The sequence below is a fragment of the Petaurus breviceps genome, unplaced genomic scaffold (genome assembly GCF_028583685.1).
Source record: "Petaurus breviceps papuanus isolate PSGF00001 unplaced genomic scaffold, PetGlider_PUasm1.0 90504, whole genome shotgun sequence".
NCBI classification, from domain to species: domain Eukaryota; kingdom Metazoa; phylum Chordata; class Mammalia; order Diprotodontia; family Petauridae; genus Petaurus; species Petaurus breviceps.
Window position 1 is genome coordinate 967380 of NW_027187266.1, and position 27060 is coordinate 994439.

The window sequence follows — 27060 nt, forward strand, 5'->3', positions numbered from 1 at the left end:
TACCTATATCTTCCTCCCCAGAAGTAGTGGTAATATTGGGTAATAAATGAATTCCAGGCTGTAAGCTCTAGATAAGGAATAAATAGCAAAGGCTTAAACTGAAACCAGTTGCTATTTTTAAAAATGTAATCATTTTGAAGAGCCATTCCCATCAGATGAAAGGATATCAACATGCAGTTTTCAAATAAGAAATCCAAGCTATCAACAACCATATAAAAAAATGCTCCCAATCAGTTTAACTAGGGAAATGCAAATTAAAGCAACTCTGATGTTCCACCTCATACCCATCAGGCTGATAAAGACAACAACAAAAAAAAGAAAAAGAAATATTTTAAAAATCAAATGTTGGAGGGGCTTTGGAAAAATATAGGCAAAAAAGAGTATTGTTCATAAGGAAGTAATTGATCCAGCCATTCTGGAAAGCAATTTTGAACTAAGCCCTAAAAGTTAGCAAACTGTATATACTTAGACCCAACTATGCCATTACGAGGTCCATACCACAAAAAGATAAAAGAGGAAAAGGATCTGTATGTAAAAATATTGATAGCGTCTCTTTTTATAGTAGCCCCAAACTAGAAACCTAGGAGGTACTATTAGGGAATGGCTAGATGAGTTACAGAATATGAAAGTAAAGTATTGTACCATAACAAATGTGGAAACGGAGAGTTTCAAAGTAAACTAGGAAGACCTTTCTGAACTGAAGCAAAGTGAAATGAGCAGAACCAGAAGAATTTATACAAGGACATAAGAGAGCAAAAACAAAACTTTGACTTTAGAACTATGACCAATGTGATGATAAATCATTAGTCCAGAGCATTAAGGATGAAACATGACACCCATATCTTACCAAAAGAGTGACAGACTTAAAATTTAAAAATGAGACATAAACTTTTGCCCGTGATCCATATGGAATTATTTTGCTGGACTATACACATTTGTTATGAAAGTTTTATTTTTCGTGCTTTTTTAATTGTTCAATTGGAGAAATAGGGAGAGATAATAAATGATTACAAAATAAGTAAATAAATAATTTTTAAAAGATAGTCATTGTGTACTACACGTTACTATAATCTCACCCACTAGATTTATAAACCATGTCTGCAAGTTAACATTAACAATACATTCCAGCAGAATTAAGTTCTTTGAGGTCAGGAACTGTATTTTGTTTTGTCTTTGTACCCTTATTACCTCACACAGGACCTTGCACAGAACAGACAATAATATCTGTAGGAGAGGAATCTCTAACCAGGCAAATGTCTTCTCTGTTCATTCCAGTCCATGTTTCACAATGTACTTAGATAGTGGCATTAGAAAAACATAGATTTACTGTATCATTGAGCTAAGTCTCAGTATGAAAGGCATGGCTACCAAAGATAAAAAATAACAAGACGTGTATTTGTTGATAATTATCATTTGCCATTATCAGAATACAAAGTACAGATCTAGCAGTTTAAATAACATAAGACTGATCAAGAATATCCCTTTTCCCCATGAGAATTTCACAGTAACACTAATAATAAATTATTAATATTTAAATAAATATTAATAACCATACTATGTCAACAAACATATTCAAAACCTCTGAAGACAAATCATCTGTCTTGGGCATAATCTGAAAACCCTTCTTCAGTTGCAAATGAATAATGAAACCAGGGCCACTTTATTAAAAATTTTAAAAATCTAACTACCTAATTATGCTAAGGCTCAGCAAACTGGCATCATGACTTATCACTGACTATATTAATTTATAGTCATGAAACAGAAGACTCTTAAAAATGTATTGAGGTGAGAAACCAGATGAGACTAGCTTTATAAATCATGTGAAAAAGTCTCATTATTTTATTGTCACACCTCAAGTACTGATGGCCCATTTGCCCCTTTATACGAAAGAAATCCCTCATAAAAAAATATACCAAAAAAATCCCTCTCAATTTTAATACTGAGAGAAAAGTTAGAGTAGTTTTATTGGAAATAGAGAATGAAAGCTTTTTGAAAATTAACAAAAACTAAATAAATCCACCACAACCCTTCCATATACCATGATAAACAGCAATGAAACAAAAATTTTCAACTTCAAGTTGTCAAATATTAAAAATAATAAAAACCAATACAATTTTAAATGTACATAATACCACTGAAGAGAGATAGGAAATATTTGGTACGCAAAATATACAAAACCTCCCACACTGCTTAAACTTTTCTTCCATAAGTTCTTTCAAATACACATTTATGTGCATATGACTGAAGAGTTTTTAATTGGTTAAAACCAAGTCGAGTTCTATATACAAAATGTGTTGGGATTATTTTTCTTACTTTATCTGAATTTTAAGACACTAATTGACACAAAATTTTAAGACACAGAAGTGAACGTGGTTAAGTCAAACTTAATTCCATTTCATGCCAACAGGCTTTGGTTTTCCTGGCATCTTCATGCCGTGGTGGATCCAACACCTTTGTTCATAAAGCGGCTTGGAGGGTTTTTTTTTCCTTCCCAATAGCCAGGTATTAACTGGGAAAAGCTTCTTTAAAATACATTAACACATCCAGGTTTCCAAGAATGGCTGTGTAAACATGCTCTTCTGGTACCAAGGAGCAATTGGTAATGGCATGTTAAGCAAGTGATTTGCTAATTCAAAGAATCCTTGGAAGTAGAGTCAAGGTAGATCTTCAAGGGCTGAGTCAGACTCCTGAACTTTTCTCTTTTTAGCTGTTGGTTCTTCTGTCTTTTGTAACTCTACCGCACAGGACTCTGATTTTTGTTTATCATTGGCAACAGTGATGCCTGAGAGAAGATAACCTCCACCTCCACTCATCATCAGTTTGGGATGACTTCGATCTGGCAGAACCTAACCAAAAGAGAAATGTTAGGGTCTCCAAGCTGACACAATACACAAGGCAAATTTAAGATTCAAATACAATGCTTAAAACATTGTGTTAAATTAATTTTCATAATGTCCCCTGGAATAGTTATTTAAAAATCCTGCTGATCTAATCCAATCAGTTCTAGTTTCTTCTACAGATGAAGAAATAAAAACTCACAATGATATAGTAGTTAAAGATTTGCGAAGCATTTTCCTCAAAACTGCCCTGTAAGGCAAGTAGATAGAAACTATGCCCAGGATCACAATGCTTGTTAGCATCAGCAATGAAATTATAATCAAGGCCTCCTGACTTCTAGAGTCCAGGTTACTCCCTGGGGGATAACAGTGATACAGACAGAAAGGGATACAAGGCAGAGAATTACAGAAAAGTGACTTTATAGTTCTTTTGAAAATTATTAATAAAATTGCAGTCCCGAGTTGTTTAAAACATGAAGAGTCCTTTTTTTTTGCAATAAAAGGGGAAAATGCTTTTTACAATATTCTATAACTGCTCCTGGATTTTCTTTTCTTTCTTTTTTCTTTTTCTAAAGCACAGATTATTAAAGATTCACCATACTGGGTAGACTCTTAAAGGAGTATTTGTGACACTTGTGATGACAAGTGGGCCAGGACAATCTGACATAGAATGAGTCTGAGCTAGATTGAATCAACCTGCTCTTGGATTTTCGAGGCCTATTTCAGCTCCACAACCTTTGAGTCATCTAGGTAAGGTTTGAGCAACCTTGGTTCCAGCAAACCCAAGATGAAAAGTACTTCATTCTTTTCAGGACACAACTGATGTCCTGCAAGTGGGTAATAATGCTGAATACACTAGCCAACAGTCACTATGTCCAACAGTTTTGCCTAATTGTTCTTCTATTTTATATATGGGAATGGTGGTAGTACTGGCATGTGACTAATATAAAAAGTATCCATAAAACTTTTTAAAAAAAGATATGAGGATCATTTGTAATGAAGGGGACTTGACTACATAGGGATTCTTATTCTGGTGTATAGTGTATATGGACAGTTATTAAGGGGAATGTGAATTTTTATTTTTTTAAATATTGATAACTATATTTCAATCTAATTGCTTTCCTCTGTAATCCTACATATATTCTAAAAACATTATTCTGAAAAGGAGTCTATAGGCTTTACCAGACTACCAAAGGAGTCCATGACACACATAAAAAGGTTAAGAACCTCTGGCTTAAATCTTGAAGGTTCCCTCTGGCTCTAAAATTTGATGACTCTAAAGAGAAGTGAACGCTTTAAAAGTCTCCAAATGTACTTTGTCATTCAGTTGTTTCAGTTGTGTCTGGGGCTCTTTGTGACCTCATTTGGGGTTTTCTTGGTAAAGATAATGGAGTGGTTTGCCCTTTGCTTCTCCAGCTCATTTTATAAATGAGGAACTGAGGCAGAGTTAAGTGACTTGCCCTGGGTCACACTGCTAGTAAGTGTCTGAGGTCAAATTTAAACTCAGGAAGATGAGTCTTCCTGACTCTAGACCCAGCACTCTATCCACTGTGCCACCTAGTTGCCCTCCAAATATGTTTTACTATAAAGCAAACTCAAAACTAAAGGTGTTCTATAAACTTTTTGTAAAGTGCTATGTAAATGAATTATTATTAACATTGTTTGAGTTCAACTCAACAAGGTTTTCACACTCTTAATTAAGCACCTACTATGAACTGTGCAAGGTGCTGGGGATACAAAGACAAAAAGAAACAGTACTTTCTCCATGAGAAACTTACATTTTACTGGGGGAGAGAGCACCTGCCCAAATAAGTAAGTACAAGAAAATCTGTGAAAATATACAGCACTATAGATGATATGTGAATTACCTGAATGTGTGATAATTTTAATATGGTTTCATTTTGTGACAGCAATGGCCAAGCTTTCATGCTTCTATGGATATTAGGCTAAAAACATCTGATCCTAAGCAGATGAAACCAGACTGAGCTGGTTTTCCTACCTTTAGTTACTTCTCTGAGATGAAACGTAGAATTCTACAAGAAAATGTACAAAAGTTGCTGCTCTTAAAAGAGCATACATCAATGACTCTGAGATGTCACAGTGACTTGATGTGGTGAGCAAAAAGCTTCAAAGATTATTCAGAGCTACAGTAAAATCAGTCACATCAAAGAGCAAAGGAAAACAAGGTCAAAAATGAAAAACATCAATAACTGGCAAACTCCTGCTATGTAACAGCCTGATGAATTCTCATAAAACAAGAAAAGACTTTCATAACGACCAGACCCCTCTACAGTGTTGCAAAGGTTTCTCAAGATTGCAACGACAGTCGTAAGACACTCTTACTCTCTCTCTGTGCTAACCTTTGTTATGAAGAAAAAATTATTGTTATGGACAAAACAATAAAAAGACCAGCACATTAAAGACTGAGAAAAGATCATCTTTACTGATGCTACTTTTTTATTATTACTCTGAAGCTAGACTAAGCATTCTGAAAAGCGGTTAAGTAAACCTAGACAAGCTAACTTTAATCATTAGCCACGCCAAAGATGGTTAGGGATTTTTTTTTATTCTCAGTGAGCCTAGAAACTCATCTTTTTTGAGGGAATGACGAACTCTAACAGCATATTGATATAATAAGAAATAATGTTATTCTAGAATTATAGAAATTCCTAATTATAGATAGAATACTACTCAATCTTTTTATATTATTCCACATACCAAAAAAGTTAAGAAATTTATCAAAAAGGTAGAGATAAACATGCTTCCATGGCACAGGAATTTGTCTGATTTAAACCCCATTGAGAACCTATGAATTACTATCAAGGCTGGACATTGAAAAACGGGCTGTTTGTCAAAGGTACAAAGTATGCAAAATGATTCAAAGTGGTTTCATAATGAAGAATTAAAGAATATGAGTCAAAAATCTCATGAACTCAATACCAAATCACGTTGAACAAGTGACAACAAAAGGACATGATGCATGTTAAGTTTTTTTTTAAATAGAAGATGTAAGATTTATTGTGTAAATCAATAAACTTAATTATTTTACTTTGCCCATTGATTTGCACAGCTACCAACTAGGGAGAGAGGAAAAGATTTTTCAAAGAAGGGGATTTAATTTAATTTTTAATTTTAATTATTAATTATATATAAATATTATATATTAATTTTATTATAATATATAAACATTACACATTAATTATTTAATTATTATTAAATATTAATTTGAAATTAACATTTCAATTTAATTTTAATTTAAATCCCTGAGGGGATTTAAAGAAGCCTTTCAACCCAAGAAGTCTAAGGAGGGAAGGCAAGGGAAGGAGTGCAGCCTGGAAAGACAGAGATGGGAGGAAGAAGGGTGAATTCAGAGAACAGCCCACATACCAATTTGACTGGACCAGAGTGCAAGCAGGAGCAATGTGAAGTAAATCTAGACAGGGAATCTGGAGCCAGACTGAGAAGTGTTTTGAACACCAAGCTGACGAGTTGTATTTTAACTTAATGGCAATAAAGAAATCCAAGGAGTGTTTGGGAGGTAAGTGCCATAGGCTGCCCTGTGTTTTCAAAAGATTATTTTGGCAGTTGTGTGGAAGATGGATTGTGAAGGGCAAAGGGAGGGAGACATGACCAGAAGGGAAATAAATGGGGGGGCTACTGCAATAGCCTACGTGATATTTTAAGATGATGAAGGTCTGAAGTTGGATATTGGTCACATAACTGGAGGGAAAAGGATTGATGTGAGAGATGCTATAAGACAGAATTAAGGGTCTACTATGTACAAAGTTGCCTGTAATAAAAACAGGAAACAGAAGTCTCAATTCTGGCTAATCTCTCAGTATAGGTTGTGTATACTAACATAAACAAAAACAGTCAACTGTAATTTTTTAAAAGTTCAAGCAAGTTTGGGTTTACAGATGCAATGTTCCCAGATAATTTCATAAAAACATTTTTAAATGTCTCTTAATTAGTAACTTCCAATTTCCTAAACTATGAAGAATTTAAGTGAGAAATTTGAATTACTGCATATTCAATCAACAAGCATTTATTAAACACCTGATGTGTCTGAAACTCTAATAGGTTCCGGGGATAAAAAGACAAAAATGAAACAGTTCCTGCTTTCAAGGACTGTATGTTTTATGCAGAGAAATATGTATATAAGCAAATTTTATACAAAAATTATGTACATATAAATATGGGGTAAATCTGAGGCAAGAGAGCACTAACAGATAATATGATAAGGACAGTCTTCATGTAGAAGGTGATTCTTGAATAGAGTTTTGAAAGCAAGGGATTCTTAGAGGTGAAGGTGAGGAAGGAGTATGCATCAAGAATAGGAATAGTCAGAACAAAAACAGGTAAGTGGGAGATGGAGTGTAATGTGTAAGGAACAGCAAGAAGGTAGTTTAGCTGGACTATAGAATGCAGGAAAGGAAGCCTTCTATTATAAGGCTGGTAAGGGTGACTATAAAGGGCTTTAAAGGTCAAGCAAAAGAGCTTATATTTGGGACGGGTGGTGCAGTGAATAGAGCACTGGCCCTGGAGTCAGAAGCACCCAAGCTCAAATCCAGCCTCAGACACTTAACACTTACTAGCTGTGTGACCTTGGGCAAGTCACTTAACCCCAATTGCCCTGCCTTCTCCCCTCCAGGAAAAAGAAATTAAAAGAGCTTATATTGATCCTAAGGCAAGAGGGATCTACTAGAATTTATTAGGTAGGGAAGTTAACATAGGTTTTTTTTTCCTTTTTGGAGGGCAATTGGGGTCAAGTGATTTGCCCAAAGTCACATGGCTAGTTTTTGTGCTAAGTGTCTGAGGCTGGATTTGAACTCAGGTCCTCCTGACTCCAGGGCTGGTGCTCTATTCACTGTGCCACCTACCTGCCCCTAGGGAAGTGACATAGTTTGACCTGCACTTTAAAAACTCCCTTTGGAAGCAAGGTGTAGGATGGACTAGAGTGGAGAGAATCTTGAGGCAGGGAGGATGAGGAGGAGGCTAATATAATAGTCCAGGAGAGGTGATAACAGCCTGAATTAGGGTGGTGGCCATATGAGTAAAGAAATGAGATGTAAGAGAGGTTGTAGAGATGAAAGTGAAAAGGTTTATGTATTTATGTATTTAGGATAACATGCATTTTCTTATTTCACAGTGCAATTTATTTAAATACATACCTGATAATTTCTGAGCCAGGTTTCTGAGAGCCTGAGATTAATAACTCCTCCTCTTTCTCTTAATTTTGTATAGCACTCTACCAGTGGCTGAAGGATAAAGAAAAGATACAGTTTAAATATTATTATTTTTTTAAAGCAATTGGGGTTAAGTAACTTGTTCAAGGTTACCCGGCCAGTTATTTCTGGGCATGGTGCTGAGTGTCTGAGCCTGGGATTCGATCTCCAGGTCATCCCGACACTGGAGCCGGTGCTCTTACTTGCTGAACCACCTGGCCGCCCCTAAGCAATTGGGGTTAAGTAACTTGCTCAAGGTTACATGGCCAGGTGTTTCTGGGTAGGTGCTAAGTGTCTGAGCTCGGGATTCTATCTCCAGGTCATTCTGACACTGGAGCCGGTGCTATTACTCGCTGTGCTACCTGGACACGCCTAAATATTATTTTCTGGACAGAAATTCAAGAACAGAATTTAGTAGGCTTTTTCATTATCGCAAATTTTCAGCATTCTATTATTTACTCAGCCACACAGAAAAATCCATGTCAACTCAGTACAGCATTACCTCTTTATAATGACAGTAGATAACAAAAGGCCTTGAAGGAGAAACAAATTCCAGCAAAGAAAGAGCCAGTGGTGTTGGGTGGTAGCGACTAGCTATAATTAAACTGAAAAAGGGAAAAAAAATCAGAGAAATTAATTTTGTCTTCAAGCAGAATGTTATTTTAATAAGACTTTAAAATTATTGGATACATTCAATTATATAGACATACAAAATAAATCGTTTAAGTAGCTTTCTGGAAACTCAAACCAATAGAGTACTCCAGGGCTGCTTTTTGTTTGTTGTACAACTGCTTCAGTCCTGTCCAGCTCTCTGTGACCCCGGTTGGGGCAAAGATACCAGAGTGGTTTATCATTTCCTTCTCCAGATCATTTTACAGGTGAGGAAACTGAGGCATACAGGGTTAACTGACCTGCCTAGAATCACACAGCTATTAAGTGTTTGAGGCTAGATTTGAACTCAGGAAGATGAGTCTTCCTGATTCCAAGCCCAGTGCTCTACCACTGTGACACCTAGCCCTCAAGGGCTGCTTACCTTCTCAGTATTAAGGCTTAGTAACCACTGTTGGTATTTGGCATCTCTAAGCACTATTTAAAGATGAAGATCAGCTTTAAACGTTACCTCAAAATCACCTGGAAACTAATTCATCACCATTTAAAATGGTCTTACAGATGGCCAAAACTATCTCTTCCCCAAAATAGCTACGTGTCTATGAAATTTTTACCAGCCTTTAATCCAACACCCAAGGCTAGAGTATTGACCTTTGAGAATAAGCTTGATTTATCTACTGTGTTAATATGGTGAGAGGTAGTATGCTGTAGTGGCTAGTGCTGGCCTTACAACCAGGAATACCTGAGTTCAAATGCTGCTCTTCTGCTCCAGGAGAGCTGTATGTCCCTGGACAAGTGACTTACTTTCAAATACTATAAACTGCAGAGAAAGGTACCATCTCTTTTGTCAATGAAAGTTCCACTCCAGCAATTCCCTATAGTACTGAAATCATAAATCTAGTCCCTAGCCCAGGTTCTATTTATAGTAATATAGCAAGAGCCTTATAATTCCTTTTAAAATCTATACTTGTACCTAGATTGATTTCTTTTCAGTCAAGTCTAATTTTCTTCATGTTCATAAGGATACTAATCCTTACTACTCCCACTGGATCACAGGATCATTGGATCATGGACCTAGAGCTGAAAGGGAGCTCAGAGGGCATCTAAACCACACTCTTCATTTTACTGATGAGAATAACCAATACCTAAAGACCTTCAGTGACTTGCCCAAGGTGTCACACACAGTAAGTGGGTAGAGCTAGGATTTGAACTAAGGTATTCTTTCCACACCATCACTCTTTCTACTCAACTACTAGGACCCAAGTGGAATAGTCAAGGGAAAGAAAAAGCTGACAAAGTAGAACCAGACTGCCAAATAATTAATCGAGAGCAGTTTATAAATTTTCTTGTGACCAAAGTAACTACCGTGTTTCCCCGAAAATAAGCCCTCCCCTTACTGTGTAAGATTCCTCTAAAATAAGCCCTCCCCCGAAAATAAGCCCTATTGAGATTGCTACTCTAGTGAAGGTGATCCCCTGTGCTACACGCTACATTACGATACCTTCTGTATGCACTGTCCCCCCCCGCCCCGTGAAATGCACGCCGCCCTCCGAGCGGCATCCAATCAGAGCTGCAGCAGTGAGCGCGTCATCCTGTTCTTCCCCAGTGATTTGCTTATTGAATAAAGGTACATTTTTTTGTTCACATTTACCTGTTTATTAAAATTGCTGTCAATGTTCATTAAAATAATCCCTCCCCTGAAAATAAGCCCTCTGGTGGTTTTCTGTCCAAAAAAAATTAATAAGACAGTGTCTTATTATCGGGGAAACACGGTAGTTCAAAGCAATAAACTAGCAATAATGGTGATGAGCAAGTGGCAAGAAGACTAGAAAGACATTTTTTAAGAAACAAAAATATATAAGAAGCCATCTGTTTTTCTAGAGCTCGAATAGTTTAGTGACTAATATAAATAAGTGATGTATCCTCGATGAGTGATATTACCCACACTCACCCATCTGCATTTCTTTCATTCAATAGAGTAGCAGCTTCTATCTGTCTTTTCTTCTGTTGTTCTTGTTTTCTTTGGAATTCTTGAATCTTGAAAAATAAAATTTTTTTTAAAAACTCAAATCAACTGTCTTGACCCAGACACTTTCCTGGATCTCCCAATCTATTCCAGCATCATTTTAACTTTCTCTACCAATTCAGGCAGACCACAATAGTGAGAACATGTAATTTAGGAAGCAATTATCAAAATACTAAGGTATAGCATAGGAGATATCCTAATAACCCGTACAGTTATGTCAACAAACATTTATTAAGCACCGACTATGTGCCAGGCACTGCGCTGAACTACTTAGAGGTCATGGAGCATACATCTAGAGCTAGAAAACATCAACTCAGACCCCTTTGTTGTAATAAGAAACTCTGACATTTGCATAGCTCTTTATAGTTTGAAAAGTGCTTTGCATATATTATCTCATTTGATCCTCACAACAACTCTGTGACATAGGTTATTATCTTCATTTTATAGATGAGGAAATAGAATTAAAGAGGTGACTTGCCAACTGCCATATGGTTACTAAGTGTCCAATGCGAACCCAGGTCTCTCTTGACTTCAAGCCCATTGCTCTTTCTACTAGATCAAACTAATTCTCTATGGATAAGGAAACTGAGGGCCAGTGAAATTAAATGAGCTTCCCAAGGTCCCATAGGTAGAAGGCAGAAGGGAAGATTTAAACCTAGATCCCTTGATTCCAAATACAATCTGTGTGTGTTTTTCCCCTGTTACATCACAGAATTCTCTTAAAGATCGAAAAATGTTTTCTCCAATAATTTATGGTTTTTATGAAGGAAAAGGAGAACTGAGTAGAAACATCATGAAAAGGTGGGAGACCCTTACATAGTCTTTTTTATTTCCTCTTTCTTTGTGCTCCTTGTATTCTGGCTCTTGAGAAATAACTTCCATCGTTTCTTGTTGAGGATGGTTGTTTTCTATAACTTCAATGATATTTTCTTCCATCTCCTTTGGAGAAGTCTGTAGGTCATCAAGAAGAGTGCCATTGTTTTCTTCTACTGAAATACTGTCTTTGGACTCTGAAGGCAGAGCTTTGGAAGAAAACGTTCCATTTAGAAGACTGTTCACTTTGCCAAGGGGGAATTCATAAAGACTATTAAAGAAAGATTTTGGAAATCCAAAACAAGTTGTTGCTGCTCGAACAGGACCACCTCCAGGGTACATCTGAATGATTGATCCAAAACCTGAAAGTAAAGAAAACACATCTTTAATATACAAAGATGCAGTAATCCATTGAGAGTTCCAGTATTAAAAAACCCAGGAAAAAATATTTGCCAATTTTCTCCCACCATTCATTTGAAATAAAGAAATTTTATTAAATGATCTCAACTTGAAAATATGATAAGCTTACTTGGCTTCAGCATAGAAAGGGTGATCACCCCATAGTTTGTCCCAAGGAGTTTTTAGGAGTCTGTTTTCATAGAGAGCTTCAAATAGGATAGAAGTGAATTTGGTATCATCTTAGGTCACCCTGCCTCAGGGAGGAAGAGGACTTAGTAGCTAACTTTCTGATTCCAAGTAGGAATCTACAAACATTTCCAACAATACTTTGAAATTAAGGCAATATATGATGCTCAGACCTTCTGCCAAAAAAATTCAACATGTTTAGTCTTAAATTCAAGTGTGAACTGCTTGAAATCTGGAACTTTCTTACCCCCCATTCGCTCCATTACAGCACCCAGCACCAACCCTGCACAAGTTTCCATTACAATCATTTTATTGCCAGCATGGATATTTCCCAAAGTCAACATCTGGGCCAGTGTATCATACCGCATGTAGCTAAAGAGAAAAGAATGATTCCATCGATGTTACTCACATTTCAAAAAATATTTTGTTTTGCATTATTATATAGCATCTAGCTAATGATCCACTAATTACTTTTCAAATGATAAAAGAACTTAGAAATCATGAAGTGGTAGGACGCTTTGTACAACATGAGTAAGCTCCCAAGTTTACTCAAAATCATGACTTTATCACAATAAACTATTTCCCATTCCCCAGGTCTTCTACTTTTAAAGGAAATATGGCTTACTTAATTTTTCCAGGTTCTCTTGCATAATACATAATTGAAAGAATACGGGTAGATGGCTTCACAACAGTAATAATTGCTTCATATCTAAAGATAAAACACAAAAAACTCCTTTTGTAGAGAATAAATGTTTTGAATCTATCTTATTTCTACTTGCAACTTTCTAATACAATTCTTACTTTTTCTTCTTCTTCTTTATATATTTATCTTGGGCAAATTCTGTCTTATCTCGGAATGTTGTACTATTTTCAATTAACTGCTGAACAATTTCCTATAAGAAAAGTAAGAGTTATTCCATATTGCACACCAAATAGTTAAAATTATTAGACAAAGGAAAAAGGGTTTTAGTACATTTACAAAGATCTAATTCTGGATCCTCTCACCTCATAAAAACCAAAGTATTAATTCAATTTGACTCAACAAACATTTATTAAGGACCAACAATGCACAAAAACACTTTGCTGGATGCCACAAATACAAAGACAAAACTGCACCATACAAAAACCTCATGAAGCTGGGGAAATTACAACATGTGCACAAACATAAGTAAATAGAAGATGATTTAAGGAGAAAGAGAACATTAATAAATGGCAAGGGAAATAAGGATACCAGGGAAGGCTTCATGAAGGAGACAACATCTGAACTGATCTTTTAAGAAGCAGAGATGAAAGGGGAGTGCAATCCAAGAGAGGTGTATGGTCTATATAAATGTATAGATGTGAAAGCTGGAAAATTGAGTTTAGGGGAACAGTTTAGCTGAAACATAAGTGTACATGAGGAATAATAGGAAATATGGCTGGAAAGGCATGCTGGAAATAGATTAAGGATGGTAATCAACAGGCAGAGAATTTTGTATTTTATTCTAAAGGAAATAGGGAACTACTGAAAGCTTTCAAGCAAAGGAGCAATATGATCAGACCTGTGCCTTAGAAAGAATAAAGCAGAAGCAAGAAGAACAATTTAGATGCTACTAAAATAGTGCAGATGAATAAATAAAAGTGATATTGCAGAAGTAGAAAAGGTAAGACTTGGCAGCTGAGAGGAATGAAGGAGAAGAAAAAGTCAAGGATGATGATGAGATTATGAACTTGGGTGACTGGAAGGACAGGGATGTCCTGAATAAAAAAGGGAAAGTTTGGAAGAGGGGTGGGCTTGAAATGGAAGAGAATGAGTTCCTTCTCAGTCATGGTGAATCTGAGATGGGATAATCAAGTAGAAATGTCCAGCAGGCAACTGACAATAAGTAACTGGACTTCAGGACAGAGGTATGTAGATCGGAGCTTCATCTATGTAAAGATGAGAATTCAATTTATGGAAGAAGTTTATATTACTAAGGAAAAAAAAAGATAGAAAGAGGGCCAAGGATAGATCCACGCTAAGGAGTGTGGGGATCAACAATAATGAAACAAACATTTTAGTTTCCCACAGGAGAAAATAGCTTTCTTTGGTACTTTTGACTGAAAGGCATTTTTGAACATGTTTATTAAGAGAAGAGGTAATAACAATAACAGTGTTTATGCTTCCGCCTGAAGTTGTGTGCCTTAATTCACTAAAAACCAAGCAAATCCCTAAGTATATCTGGGCAAACTCTCAATATTACCTCTCCTTTAATGCCCTTGTCCTTCAAAGCTTTTATGTCATCTTGAGTAAGTTTCTGAGACTTTCCATCATCAACTATATTTCGATTATCAATACCAGCTTCTTTAGTTTCTAAAGGAAAGAGATTGATTCATTATATTCTTGTCCTAAAGTAACATTATAAACTTTTAATTCATAGGACAATTTTTTCACATTTAAGGTTGCTTTAAAAAAACTTGACCTATGATTTCATCAGGACAGGCAAAGAATTTCCTCACCTATGCAGAGAAGCACCTTCTCTGTAACATGTAGTTTCTGAGAGTTGCCTGGACCATTGAGAGGTTAAATAACTTGCCTAGGATCACATAACCCGCATGTGTTAAAGATGACACTTGAACTCAGAACTTCCTGTGAGGCCATCTCTGTGCTCTACACCACAAGGCCTCTAAAATTTACTGCTTATGAGATTAAATTATAATATATAAAAAACTAGTTTTTAAAACATATTGATAAAAGTTACTTATTTCTTCACCCAAATTAGAACAGTAACAATAAAAGATGAATTGGACCTTAAAAACTGTTTAGGTCTTCTTGGCTCAAGGTCCAGTCCTACATCAATTCCATGAGTTCATCACATCAAACTGCCTCATCTTATAGATGCAATTGGGGTGGGGGTGGGGGGCGGGGAGAGCATGTGAGTGTGTGTGTGTGTGTGTACAGGTGTGTATGTGTGAAGTTATTACCCAGGGTTATACAGCTAGCTAGTGTAAAGGCTAGGACTAGAACCTAAATTTGCTACCCAATTCAGCATTATTGGTACTATACTATGCTGAAGTTCTTACACTACAATCCCAAACTAATTTGGAATTTCTTAAAATAGAATTTTAGAAGCAAAGATAAATGTAGACAGTAGATTCTTCAAAAACTTCTGATTTGTAAGGTCTTTTTGACTTTTGTAAGTTTAAGTAACTATTTCCCATACCTGAAAAACAAGACATACCTGAAGTGATTTCTTCCATCATCTTCTTGGGTTGAAGGTTCCCACCACTGGATACTTCAAATGTAGTTCCATAACTATGTCCAATGACATTATCCAAAAAAAACCATTGTTTCTCAAAAGTAACTTTTCTGAAAGAGATGGAAAAAAAGGCAGTTAATCAAATGAGCTAGTCATAGTATCATAAAGCTAGAGCTAGAAGAGACCCCCTTCATTTTACAGATGAGAAAATTGTGGTTTAAGTAGATTAAGGGATTTGTCCAAGGTCACACAGGTAGCAAACATTAGAGGTGGGATATTAGCCTAAGTCCTCAGACTTCAGAACAATTGTTTTTTCCATTATATCACTATGAAACATGAAAAAAGACTAGACAATTTTACAATTCTTTTCATTCATATGGTTCCTATGAATCAGCAAAAAGCCAGTGAAATCATCCCTGAATACAAAAGGCAATCAGTTTTAGAAGGGAAAAAACCTCTAAAACCTTGGAGTTTTTTGTTTAGGGAAAAGAAGAAATTGAAAAATGAAGTACACAACAAAGGGTTTGAATAAGCAAATAATATTATATTACATTAAAAATATAGGGCCTTTGTAAAATTAAACAATGCAACAGCAGAAAAACAGAGCTGGGGTTGGCTGGAAAAGAAATAGTACAACTTCTGTTCATTTAAAATAACATTCATTCTTCTAGAATCACAGAAGTAGAAAGGACTTCATGAAATTTTATCGTCTGACTTCTTCCCTTCCCTTGGTGGGTAACTAACCATCCAATACAGACATATTTACAAATATCATTGCTACTTCATAAATTTGAGAAATGAGTCTGACAATGATTTGCTGAAAACTTAATGGAAAAATTTAGAAATCTTCATATATAGCTCTACAATGTAAGTTTATTTCATTGCAAATCAGAGAAATGTAAGTTCTTCAAATAATGCTATGAAGGTAAAATGAAGAAGCCAGAGATAGAAAATATAAGTTCTTTTTGTGTTTCACTTTTGACCTTTGTATCCTCAGTACCTAGCACAGTCCCTGGCATACAGCAGACACTTAATGCTTGTTGAAAGGCTAATTTTTAATTTGAAGAAAACACGTAATATTTAAACTCTTTAAGGGCAGGGAGTTTTTATGTTTTTGCCTACCTCCCCAGTATCTAATATAGGGCCTAGCCAACAGTAGTAACCTACTAACTGAATGAGTAGGGAGACATAGGATTACAGCATACCTCATTTTATTGCACTTTGTAGATATCATGGCAGATTATTTGTTCTTTTACAAAGTGAAGGTTTGTGTCAATCCTACAACAAGTCTATTGGCACCTTTTTTTCACTCTATGTGCTCATATTGTGTCTGTGTTACACTGTGATAATTTTCACAATATTCAAAAGTCTTTCAATATTATTATATTTGTTATGGTAATCTGTGATCTTTAATGTTATTATTCTCTTTCCACAAACTACACCCTTATAAGACAATAAACTTAATCAATAAACGTTATGTGTTCTGACTGCTCATCAACCTGACATTCCCCCATCTGTCTCCTCTTTTCGTGCCTCTCTATTCTGAAACACAACAATATTGAAGAATATCACATAAACTTAGTTGATAAAGCAGTGATAGGGTTTGATAGGACTGACTCCAAATTTGAAAGAAGTTCTACTGCAGGTAAAATGCTATCAAACAGCACTGTATGCTCCAGAAAAATCTTTCATGATTTGGAAGAGTCAATCAATGTGGCAAACTTCATTAATATCTTATTTTAAAAAATTGCCACAGTATCCCTACCCTGATCAGTTAGCAGCCATCAACAATGGGGCAAGATCCTCTATCAGCAAAAAGATTTACTCACTCAAGGTTCAGATGATGGTTACAATGTTTTTTTTAGCAATAAAGTGTTTTTAAAATTAAAGTATATATATTGATTTTTAGACATAATACTATTACACGCTTAACAGACTAAAATATGGTATAAACTTTAATTTTATATACACTGGGAAATCAAAAATATTGTGACTTCCTTTACTGCGATATTCTCTGTATTGCAGTGGTCTGGAACTGGACCCACAATATCTCTGAGATATGCCTGTATGGATAAAAAACTTAAAGATACCTTAGGGGCTATCTAGTCCAACCCTCTCCTTTTACAGACAAGAAAACTGAAGCACAAGGAGGTGAATAGAATAGCTAGCATTCACATAATACTTTATACCTTATCCACATTCCTCTTTTGTAACAAATAATGAATTCCAAATAATATTAATATTTGTATATATTCTATTACCCCATTCTCAGTTAGCTCCTTCCCTTCATAGATGATTTGTATTCTCAGAAATGTAAGTCTTAAATTCTTTGAGGGTCCAGGGAGACGGGGAGATACAAGGGGACTTAAGTACTCTGTGGTTAGGCTAAGTTGATTTTTAAAAAAAACCACTATGAGAGCCAATTACTAGTTGTTGTTGTTGATTTTTGCAGACTGTGGATACTGCTTTTAAAATAGATAATATACACAGAAAACAAAACGTGTTTTCTCTTTGCTTTTCTTGGTGACAGGAAAAAAAATTAGGGACAAGGTAACAAGCTATAAAGAACAATGTTACACAAGTTTAAATTCATTCTACAGATCTGAAAATGTTAGCTTTATTCCAAAAAGTCTAAGCAGGTTGAGAGCTCTCTTTAAGTATTTCTTAAAATATTATTATATGTAACATAATATTAATAATGATAAATGTTATTGTTTATAAGGAAGAGATTAGACTTTTCTGCTTGAATCTGAACAAAGCTGACCAAGTAACAAAGGGCAGAAGTTGAAAACTGATTTTTTTTGTTTGCTTGTTTTGGAGGCAGCTAGTAAGCGTCTGAGGCTGAATTTGAACTCAAGTCCTCCTGATTCCAGAGCCAGCGTTCTATCCAATGAGTTATCTAGCTGCCCCCTGAAGCTGCCCCCTATTTAGACTTGATATGAGGAAAAATTTCCCAACAACCAAACAGCCATCAAAAATAGAATAGGAATTAGTGAGGCAGTAAGGTGGCAGAGTGGGGAGTGTTGTACTTAAAGTCAGGAAAATCTGAATTCAAATCCATCTTGGTCACTTACTAACTATATGACCCAGGGCCTGTGAGCCTTAACCTCTGTCTGCCTCTGTTTCCTCAACTGTAAAATAAGATTAATAAGAGAACCAGGGTCATTGTGTGGATAAATATTGGTAAAGTGCTTTGCCAACCTTTAAATGCTATATCTGTGCTAATCATTATTATTTTAATGGTTGGACCACAGGTTCCCAAAGTGGGCAATACTGCCCCCTGGGAGGGGGGCGCTGTAATGATGTGTGTGTGTGTGTGGGGGGGGGGTTAGCAGCCTTGGGTGCAACTGGGGAGCACTGAATAAAAATAAAGGGGCAGTGGAAGCATAAGGAAAGAAGAGAAGAAAATTTTGAAAAACTGTTCATACATGTTTCATCTGTTATGTAACAGAGTTAAATTTGTAGTGATATTATTTTCCAAATAAACATACAAAATGCAAGTTATAACTGATCAGTGGTCAAGTTCATAGACAGTCTTAACAAGCAAGTGTTGGCAGGTAAACCTGTCATGTACGAATTATGTGCATGTAACGACTTGTTTATAATATGATACTATACAGTTACATGATGCAATAGTGCATCATCAAAATTTCAATGCAAGGGAAAACCTACACATTTACAATACATTATTAAATTTAAGATGCATTGTTTTTTTTCAAAAAACATTTTATTTTTTTTAAATGATGCAAATGTCAAAAATAAAACACATTAAAAGGTTAAAGAAAGTAATTTCCAGGGGGTCACCAAGTGAATTTTTTTTAAAGGGGGTGGCAGGCCAAATAAGTTTGGGAACCTCTGTCTAAGACAAATATTTCTTGGAAATGTCGTGGAAAACAGTATTTTCAGGCATCATTTTTAATAGATGGTTTCTGAGGTACTTTCCTACTCAAAAAGATTCAAAGAACTAACACGTGTTCTCACATCTCAAGATTTGTCCTATTTTTAACCTGAAAGAAAATTTGGTCAGGAATATAATGATTCTTCAGCTCAACTCTTGGAGTTTGGGGGAATGTTTTGCTTATGCGCTACAATCATTACAGACGAATCTCCAGCTCTGTCAAGGAAAGAAGACAAAAAACCAGAGGACAGAAGCAGGGAGGGAAGGAAATATCTCAGTCAATCTCATAATTACTATACATCTGCAGTTCTACACGGGCCCTCCTGTCAACGTTCAATCCTCAGAGCCAGTCGGGTTCCCATCTCCCTTCTACTGCTACTACTCTTTCTTCCTCTAGGGTTTCTCACCTCTCAGATTATCTGTCAGGGGAACACGTTTCCATTTCTCCCATTTCCCTCTTGCATACAAAATACACAGCCCAACTTTAGGTTTTAGAAGGACCTAACAAGAAAAAGTGATTTAAAATAAGGGGAAGTTACAAAATTACAATGTTTTAAAAGCCAATGCTATTTAAGTATCTCTGATCTTACTCAATCTCTGTTAGGGTCTCATCTCTACAAGTTTGTCTTCACTTAAAGTTTCAATACTTTTTTTATTCGAAAGGTACTTCTTCATTTACTTTCTTCCACTGATCAGAAACCAAAAGAGAACTTCCTTTTCAGAACTCAGATCCCAGGGTGGGCCAGCATATATTAAATAACAACCTACTGGTCACACCTTGACATAAGTACTGATTCAGTCACATTAAGTACATAGATTCAGTTAGAAAACCACAGGTAACTTGGCTGGTATTTTAATATTAAAAGTCTCTAGGCTTCTGGCACCAGAGGTCAATTTTTTAAGTTCCCAATATGTGCAAGGCACCTTACTAGACCCTGTAGAAGATAAAGTCTGCCCCTTAAAAGGCTTACAATTTACATGGGATGACAAATTATGTATAGAATATGTCAGTGAAGTAAAAGAAAAAAAATTTCTTTGGCACAGGACATGTGATTTCTTTGGTTTAGACATTCCTACCAATGCAGAAAGGATAAGGTTAATTTTAATATTCCATAAATCACTAGCAGGTATATATTATTACACTTAATTCAAGAATTTATTGAAAATCCATTATGTATGGAACATGAAGTCAGTTTTGTGGGGAGAAAAGGATAAACAAGATTCCTGCCCTCATATAGCTTATAATCTAGTAAAGATACGTAAAGTAGTGAATTAGAAAGATGCAAAACAATGTGTTATATCAGGTCAAAGAGCGAAGGGAATCTCTGGGGAGAGAAAACAGGGAAGGGATACATCCCAAACATAAAGAAAAATAATAAAATTTTGGGCAAATAGAATTACATTAAGCTTCTTTAAAGGTTTATTCATTTCCTACTTGTCTAAACAAATTTCATTATCTTTGTAAGGATTATTATCCATGTCCCACAGCCTACATATGGGTGTACCCCAAAGTTTTTTCTTAGATGTTCTTCTCTCTGATCTCACTAGTTTTCACAGGATCTGTTATTACCTCTATGCAGATGACTCCTAGATCTATAAATACTCAGCCCTATTTTCTCTCATGAGCTCTAGTAATGTATCACGAACTGCCTATTGGAATTTCCAACTAGATGTCCTACAAGCACCTCAAATCCAACATGTCCTAAAACAGAATATGCTAGCTTCTCCTATAAACTGCCCCTTTCCTATCTCAAATACTCAAATGGCTCCGTGATCTCATCAATCTGGAAGTTCCTATCAATAACACAAAGCAAAACCCATCTATGCTTATTCTGTATAACTCTTGACCAAGTATTCCCATATATATTCAACACGTACCAAAGGCCTTCCTCATTTCCCTATGACAACACAAGGCTAACAGTGAAGCAATCTAGCTGTATACCTGTGTGGCCAGGCCTATCTTGTCTTCCCATCACACACTTCCTTGAAGATGTCTTTTATTCCTGTCCTTCAGAGTTCTTTGCCACTTATATACTGTAGTCTGCTCAAAACCACCATGAATCTCTTCATTTGATATTTCTAATTCTACTGAGGCACCTGTTTTCAATGTCATACTACCATAAAGCAACACTGGTAGAATGTTAATAGCCACTGCTTTCATGAGAAGCTTGGGGTCATTAAAGTACGCTCACAATTTTTTGAAGGTGGCCCAGCCTTCTCTCCTTTCTGACCACATAGATTTGATGGCTCTGCTACTGATTATCTGTGTGGTCTTGGGTATGTTGCTTAATCTCTCTGGGTCTCAAGTTTCTCCACTTGTATAATGAAGAAAGTGAACTAGATAAGGGGTTACCTTTTTGTTATCATGGACTCCTTTTGCAGTCTAACCCCTGGACTAAATAAACAATCTCCATCAATTCCAATCTATCCTCCATTCTTCTAAAGCTCGAGTCTGACCACATTACTCACTACTCAATTAACTCCATAGTCTCCCTATCACCTCCAGGATCAAATATAAAATCCTCTATTTGGTGTTCAAAGTCCTTTGTAACCCAGTACCTCCCCCCACCTTTTCAATCTTATGACACTGTCTCCACACATTCTTATATACAGTGACACTGGCCTTTTGGCTGCTCCTCAAACTAGATACATTATCCCTTGGCTGCAGGTGTTTTCACTAGCTGTGCCCCAGGACTGGAATGCTCCTTCTTCTCATCTCCACTTCCTGGTTTCCTTCAGGTTCAACCTAAAATTCCATTTTCTACAGGAAACCTTTCCCATTCCCTATTAATTCTATTGTCTTCCCTTTGTTGATTATTTCCCTCATACAGCTTGTTCATACATAGGTGTTTGCTTGTTGTCTCCTCCCACTACACTGTGAGGTCCTCAAAGGCAGGGATTGTCTTTTGCCTTTCTTTCAACCCCTGAGCTTAACAAAGTGCAGGCACATAGCAGGCACTTAATAAATGCTTACTGACTGGCTGAAATCCTTTTCAACTCAAATCTATGATCTGCTGAGTCTTACTGCCTCTAGGATAAAATATATATTCTTCTGTTTGGCATTAAAGTCCTTCACAATCTGTCTCTAGCCTGCCCTTCCAGGCTGACTGCTTGTTACTCATCCTCTAGAACTTTATGTTCCAGGCAAACTTAACTACTTGGTGTTTCCCATACATGGCAATGCATCTCCCATGTCTTATGCCTTTCACATAGGCGCTCTTCCTATGACAAGGATGTTCCTCCTCCTCACCTCTGCCTTACATCTCCTAGATTCCTTCAAGGCTCACTTCAAATGGCTCTGTCCATAACAGGTCTTTCTGGATATCCTCATTTGTTAGAGCCCTTCCACTAAGTTATATTGTATTCATTATTTATATATTTAGCATTTATTTAGCTGTGCACATGTTGCTTCCACATCCTTCCCTAGCCTACTTCCCCAGCCGAAGGCAAGCTCCTTGGAGTTTCATTTTTATCTTTGAATCCCAAGTATTTAGTAAAGTGCCTGAAACATGGTTGGCACTTAACAAATGCTTGCTGAATTAAACTGATTTCAGGTGCCATCCCCTCCATGAAGTTAGGTCTGGAATTCAGAAGAAAGATAAGAGTGTTTCTCTCACTGGAGGATTTAAATCAGAGACTAAATGGTAATCTGACAGCAAAGTTGTAGAAATGATTCTTGGTCAGGCCGGACATGTTGGCTTCTTACATCCCTTTCACATCTCAGATTGCATATGACTGATTTAGGAGTCTTCTACAAATAAGTTACATTTGAAGTTGAAGAAATGAACAAAATTGCCTAAGAAGAAAGTGTAGAGAGAGAAGTTGACCAGGGGAACATCCACCTTAAGGGACAAAAGGATGAAGAGGCAGCAAGTAGAAATACCTGAAAAGAAAAGGAAGATTCAAAGGCTCTCAGAATTGAAAAGGACATGAAAAGCTATTTAAGCTAACCCATAAATGAATACATACATATATTATACATATATATGTATATATATAAGCAGTCATTCAGTCTTTGACTGAAGTCCTTCAATGAGAGACACCTTACTTTCATAGGTAGCCAATGTTACTTTTGTATAGCTTGATTGTTATGATGCTTCTTGTTACATTTTGACTAAATTTAAATTTGCCTCTCTCCAACTTTCTACCCCTTCTCCTTAAAAACCATTTAGTCCAATCTCCTCATTTCAAAAGTCAGAAAACTGTGAGGCCAAAGGCAGAAAAATGATTTGCCTACCTTCACACATGAAGGTGAGATTTGAACCCAGGTCCTCTGACTCCAAACTAACTGATCTTTACACTGGGCAACCTGAAGGCTCATTTGATAAGTGATAACAAATTTATGGTGGACCCAGGCAACAAAGTTGTGTGACATCCTCCAATGCTGTTCTGTAGCACTACAGAAGACAGGTGGTATGGGTAATCGAGGGCTGAAGTTTAGCTAGGTATGAGTGGTAGTTAAGTCAAGAGGGCAAGTAACTGGAGAGGAGAATACAGTGAATAGCTGACCTGGTTAACTAGAGTGAGAAGTGGGAAGTAAGGGGAAGGGAATGAATGAATGAATGGAGTAAGAATTTAAGTTCAATGTGCCAAGCCCTGTGAAAGAGGATGGCTTGAAAGAGGAGAAGGATGGGGGCTGGAAAGCAAAGTGAGGATGAAGAACCGGTGTAGGAAAAATGAAACACAGGGACAGATAGCAGGGTACGAGGTTATCCTCAGAGGAATTTCAGACTTTTCGATCATCCAAGTGGAACACTTATAAATGATAGGGAGAAAGATGAGACTCCCCGTGAGCAGCTGAGGTGGAGGGAAGGCATAGGTCGATGGAGTTAAGGAAGCTGATGAAGTGGGAGGGCAAAGTGTTTCAGGAAGATATCAACATTTAAACTGAAGTCCCCAAGTATATGATCAGGGTAGAGGCAGAGAGGAAGACTGAGAGCTAAGTACTGAGCTCCTGAGAAGGAAAGAAGTGCTAGTGGCAGGCAGATAAAGGCACCACCTCCTCAGTTCGCCCTCCCCAGCCCACCTTTTAGGTAGAGTCCCAGGACTAGACAGCGTGCACCTCAGAGGCTGCAGGCTGCTGAGTGATGGCGGCAGAGGGAGGACGTGCAAGGGCCACATGCCTACTTCTCCTCCTGGCCCGGGTGTGTGAGGTGCATGAACAAAGGTGCAGTATCTAGTCTTAGATTGCGTGGCCAGGGAGGAGGAGGCCGGGCCTTCTGGGGAAGACCCCCGAAAGAGAGGTGCCGAAGGGGTTCCCCTCCCTCCTCCTCCCTAGTGCTGGAGAACCTTTACTCACTTTCTCCGCTGAACCTGCACGGCTTTGAACACGTCCTCTCTCTTCAGCACCACAAAATCCCCATCCCGAATGAGGTGGTCCTGCAGGCGAGGATGCTCGGAGCTGTTCTCCATGGCGACGACTCCAGCTGGCCCCTCTCCTTTCGCTCCTTCCATCAGACCTCAGGATCTCCGAAAACCAGACCTAATCGCGCCGCCTGTTCTCCAGTATAAGTCCAGAGCACGCCGCTTCCGCTTTCCGGCCAGGGTGGCTCAGCCCCCTTCCAACTTCCGCCTGATTGTGCCTTCGATTGGCTTCAGTTTGTTCTATTCCCTCCCTTTCCTTAACCGCTTCCCTTGGGCGGAAGTGCGCCATTCCGGCGCGAAAAAAAGAATTCCGGGCTGGTGGAGGCGACTTGGAGATTCCGGGAGTTCTGGGCAGTTCTCCGTCTTCTGCCTGGCTCGCTTAGACTGCGCCTCTCCCTCCCCGAAGGTCACTCCCTGCTGCGCCGGAGAGGCCCGGTTTGAGTTTTCTGACGTCTTCCTGCCGTCCCTGAGCTGCCCCTTTGAGATTCTGCGGGGAGGGTGAGAAGGCCCCAAGGGGTCGGGTGGGAGCTGCAGTGACCCCGCCCTACGGACTGGCCGGGAGGGAGGAGGGTCCTGATCAGGGTTAGCTTTCTGAGTGCCAATCTTTTGTAAATCCTCAGACCCAGGTGGCTTCCTCTAACCTGAACTGTGAAGCCAAATGATGCACCTGATATAATGGAAAATGTATAAAGTAAATAGCCCAAGACTCAGTTTCCTGGTAAATGAGGATGATAATGCTTGAATTATCTACTTCATGATTTTTTTTTGAGGAAAGCACAATTTAAACTTAAAGCACTATATAAACTATTAGTAGTTTACATTGTTTTTTAGCATACTAAAGCATTATTTCATACTGCCTATTATTTTACCTAGAATACACACACTGAGATTACTCTTATTGAAAAATGAGAAGGAAGGGGACAGGTTTTTGCAGAAGATTTTTCTATGGCAGACCATGGTTTCAGTATCACACAACTGGCTAATATCCCTTAAATTTTGATTGTAAAAAAGCATTCGCCTTGGTGGAACAAAACAAGATGTTGTCCATGCATTTCTTAAAGTTGTAAAATATTTTTTCCACCTTATCTTACCATTCTCTCAAGCTATAATTCAATGTTGTTCCTCTTTTACAGCCCAAACTCCTAGAAAAAACTGTTTATACTCATTGCCTCCACTTTAAATCATCCAGTCACTTCTCAGCCCCTTGCAATCTAGCATCTGTCCCTACCATTCAACTTAAAGTGCTCTCCCCAAGGTCATCCATGATTTCCTTCTTGCTAAATCCAATAATTTTTTCTCAGTTTTTATCCTTCTTGGTGTCTCTGTAGCATCTGATACTGTAGAAAGTTGACTACCTCCTTGTTCTTAATAATTTTTACTTCTTGTAGTTTATCTCTTATCTGTTGGACCAATCCTATTCTGTCTCTTTGTAGGATCATTACCCATGTCCTACCTCCTATAGCTGGATGTAACCTAGGGCTTTGTCCTGGGCTCTGTCCTCTCTCTGTATTTTGTCTCAGTTATCTCACCAGCTCCTATTGATTCGACGATTTTTTTCTAAGCAAATAACTCCAGAATCAACATATCTGAATCTGGGTAACAGAAAAGTTTGTTGTTTTTGTTTGTTTGTTGTTTTTATTATGGTAATTAGGACCATTTAACCTAAGCGACTTAGTATTAGAGTCCTGTCGCTTATAACTACAATCTCGCATATTTAAAAAATCGATAGTATCATACCAAGTCAGGTCCACAAGCACTTTCAGGCATTTACTATGTGCTAGATATCATGTTAAATGCTGAGGATGAAAAGAAAATAAAAAACAGTTCCTGCTCCCAAGGAGCTCCCAGTCTAACAGGGGAGACAGGTGCGAACAGTGATGTACAGATAAGATAAGCTGCAAATAATCCAAGAAGGAAGGCAGCATATGATTAAGGGCGGCTGGGAAGAGTTTCTTGCAGGAAGGTAAGACTTTAGCTGAGAACTGAAGGAAGCCCAGAGTCAGAGATTAAGGAGAACTTTCCAGGCATTGGAGACAGCCAGGGACAAGGTCAGAAGATGGAGTGTCATGTGAAAGGAACAGCAAGGAGGCCAGAGTCACTGGATGGAAATGAGATATAAGAGAACTGGAAAAGGAAAAAAAGGTCAGGTTGTGTAGACCTTTAAAAGGCTAACAGGATTTTATATTTGATCCTGGAGGTAACAAGACTCCATTGGGCTTATTGAATAGGAAGGTAATATGATCATACTCATGCTTTAAGAATAACAATTTAGGGGCAACTAGGTGGTATAGTGGGTAGAGCATTGGCTCTGGGGTCAGGAGGACCTGAGTTCAAATTCGGTCATGGGCACTTGATACTTACTAGCTGTGTGACCCTGGGCAAAACACTTAACCCTGATTGCCTCACCAAAAAAAACAACAACAACAACAACAATTTGACAGCTGAATAGAGGATGGGACAGGGAAATATTTGATAAGGAGACCTA

General features: G+C 37.5%; 2 protein-coding genes across 9 annotated transcripts in view; one reads left to right on the top strand and one right to left on the bottom strand.

Moving 5' to 3' along the window:
* Window positions 1–934: 934 nt before the first annotated feature.
* On the bottom strand, window positions 935–24776 carry TRMT6 (tRNA methyltransferase 6 non-catalytic subunit). 2 transcript variants are annotated; one of them, XM_069062789.1, is made up of 11 exons: window positions 24511–24776; window positions 15296–15423; window positions 14318–14427; window positions 12897–12988; window positions 12721–12828; window positions 12343–12467; window positions 11514–11872; window positions 10623–10708; window positions 8565–8667; window positions 8009–8095; window positions 935–2846 (listed from the first exon to the last, which is right to left on the bottom strand). In XM_069062789.1, the coding sequence occupies exons 1-11, from the start codon at window positions 24663–24665 to the stop codon at window positions 2655–2657; spliced, it is 1545 nt and encodes a 514-aa protein (XP_068918890.1). In that variant the 5' UTR covers window positions 24666–24776; the 3' UTR covers window positions 935–2654. The 2 variants fall into 2 exon arrangements, with proteins under 2 accessions (XP_068918890.1, XP_068918891.1); XM_069062790.1 differs by having other exon boundaries at window positions 12721–12804; window positions 24511–24775.
* Window positions 24777–24844: 68 nt separating this feature from the next.
* MCM8 (minichromosome maintenance 8 homologous recombination repair factor) overlaps window positions 24845–27060 on the top strand; it is a 77116-nt gene continuing 74900 nt past the window's right edge. For all 7 annotated transcript variants that reach the window (XR_011163299.1, XM_069062784.1, XM_069062783.1 and 4 more), the window contains exon 1: window positions 24845–25073. The gene's annotated coding sequence lies outside the window, so the exon portion shown is untranslated. The remainder of the gene's footprint in view (window positions 25074–27060) is intronic.